At 43.9% G+C, this 628-nt stretch overlaps 1 protein-coding gene across 1 annotated transcript in view; it reads right to left on the reverse strand.

Annotated features, from left to right (window-relative positions):
• Nucleotides 1-628, reverse strand: part of SMG7 (SMG7 nonsense mediated mRNA decay factor) — a 34458-nt gene that overhangs the window by 16814 nt on the left and 17016 nt on the right. The window contains 1 exon segment of the mRNA XM_010157382.1: nt 490-628. This exon segment is cut by the window's right edge and continues 17 nt beyond it. Within this exon segment, the coding sequence (XP_010155684.1) occupies nt 490-628 (139 nt within the window).

The raw sequence follows: 628 nt of genomic DNA on the forward strand, positions 1-628 counted from the left end.
ACAGAGGGCCACCTGAGTGCACTCAGAGTTCAGAGGATCTTATTGCACTTGGTGCTTTTGTGATGTGTTTAATTTATTGAATGTTCACAAGTCAGCTGAACCAAACACGCAGTGTACTCAGTTCCTTCACAACAGACAGATTATGACTAAGACCTGGCCATCCCAACTGCCTTGGTAGCCTGAACAATCTGTGGAACAACAGCTAAGAGGCTGCTTGTTTCAGGACACAACATAGCAAAATCCCCATTCATTGCTCCCTACCTTTTTCTCCCCAACAAACTGAGACAGCATCAAGGAAAATGGGCACAGGTCCAAAGATCTCAGAGGCACAGTCTTTGCAATAGAGGTTTCTATTTTTTTGTGCATTAGCTGTACCTGGAGGGCCCACAGTGAGACTTCAACTCTACTGTACTCTATATAAGCAGTTATTGCCCTGACACAAACCTTGTACTGCCTAGGACACAGTATGCCTTTGATCTAAAGGCTTACCTGGACTGCCACATTCTGCTTTCCTGCTTCCTGCATCTTATCCAAGCCGCATTTCTTGGTCTCATTCTTTCTTTTATTGTTATCCTTCTTTCCATCATTCTTATTGGCTACTATTCCTTTGCTATAGTCCCGTCTTTCC

This window comes from Eurypyga helias, unplaced genomic scaffold (assembly GCF_000690775.1).
Source record: "Eurypyga helias isolate BGI_N326 unplaced genomic scaffold, ASM69077v1 scaffold2758, whole genome shotgun sequence".
Lineage (NCBI taxonomy): Eukaryota > Metazoa > Chordata > Aves > Eurypygiformes > Eurypygidae > Eurypyga > Eurypyga helias.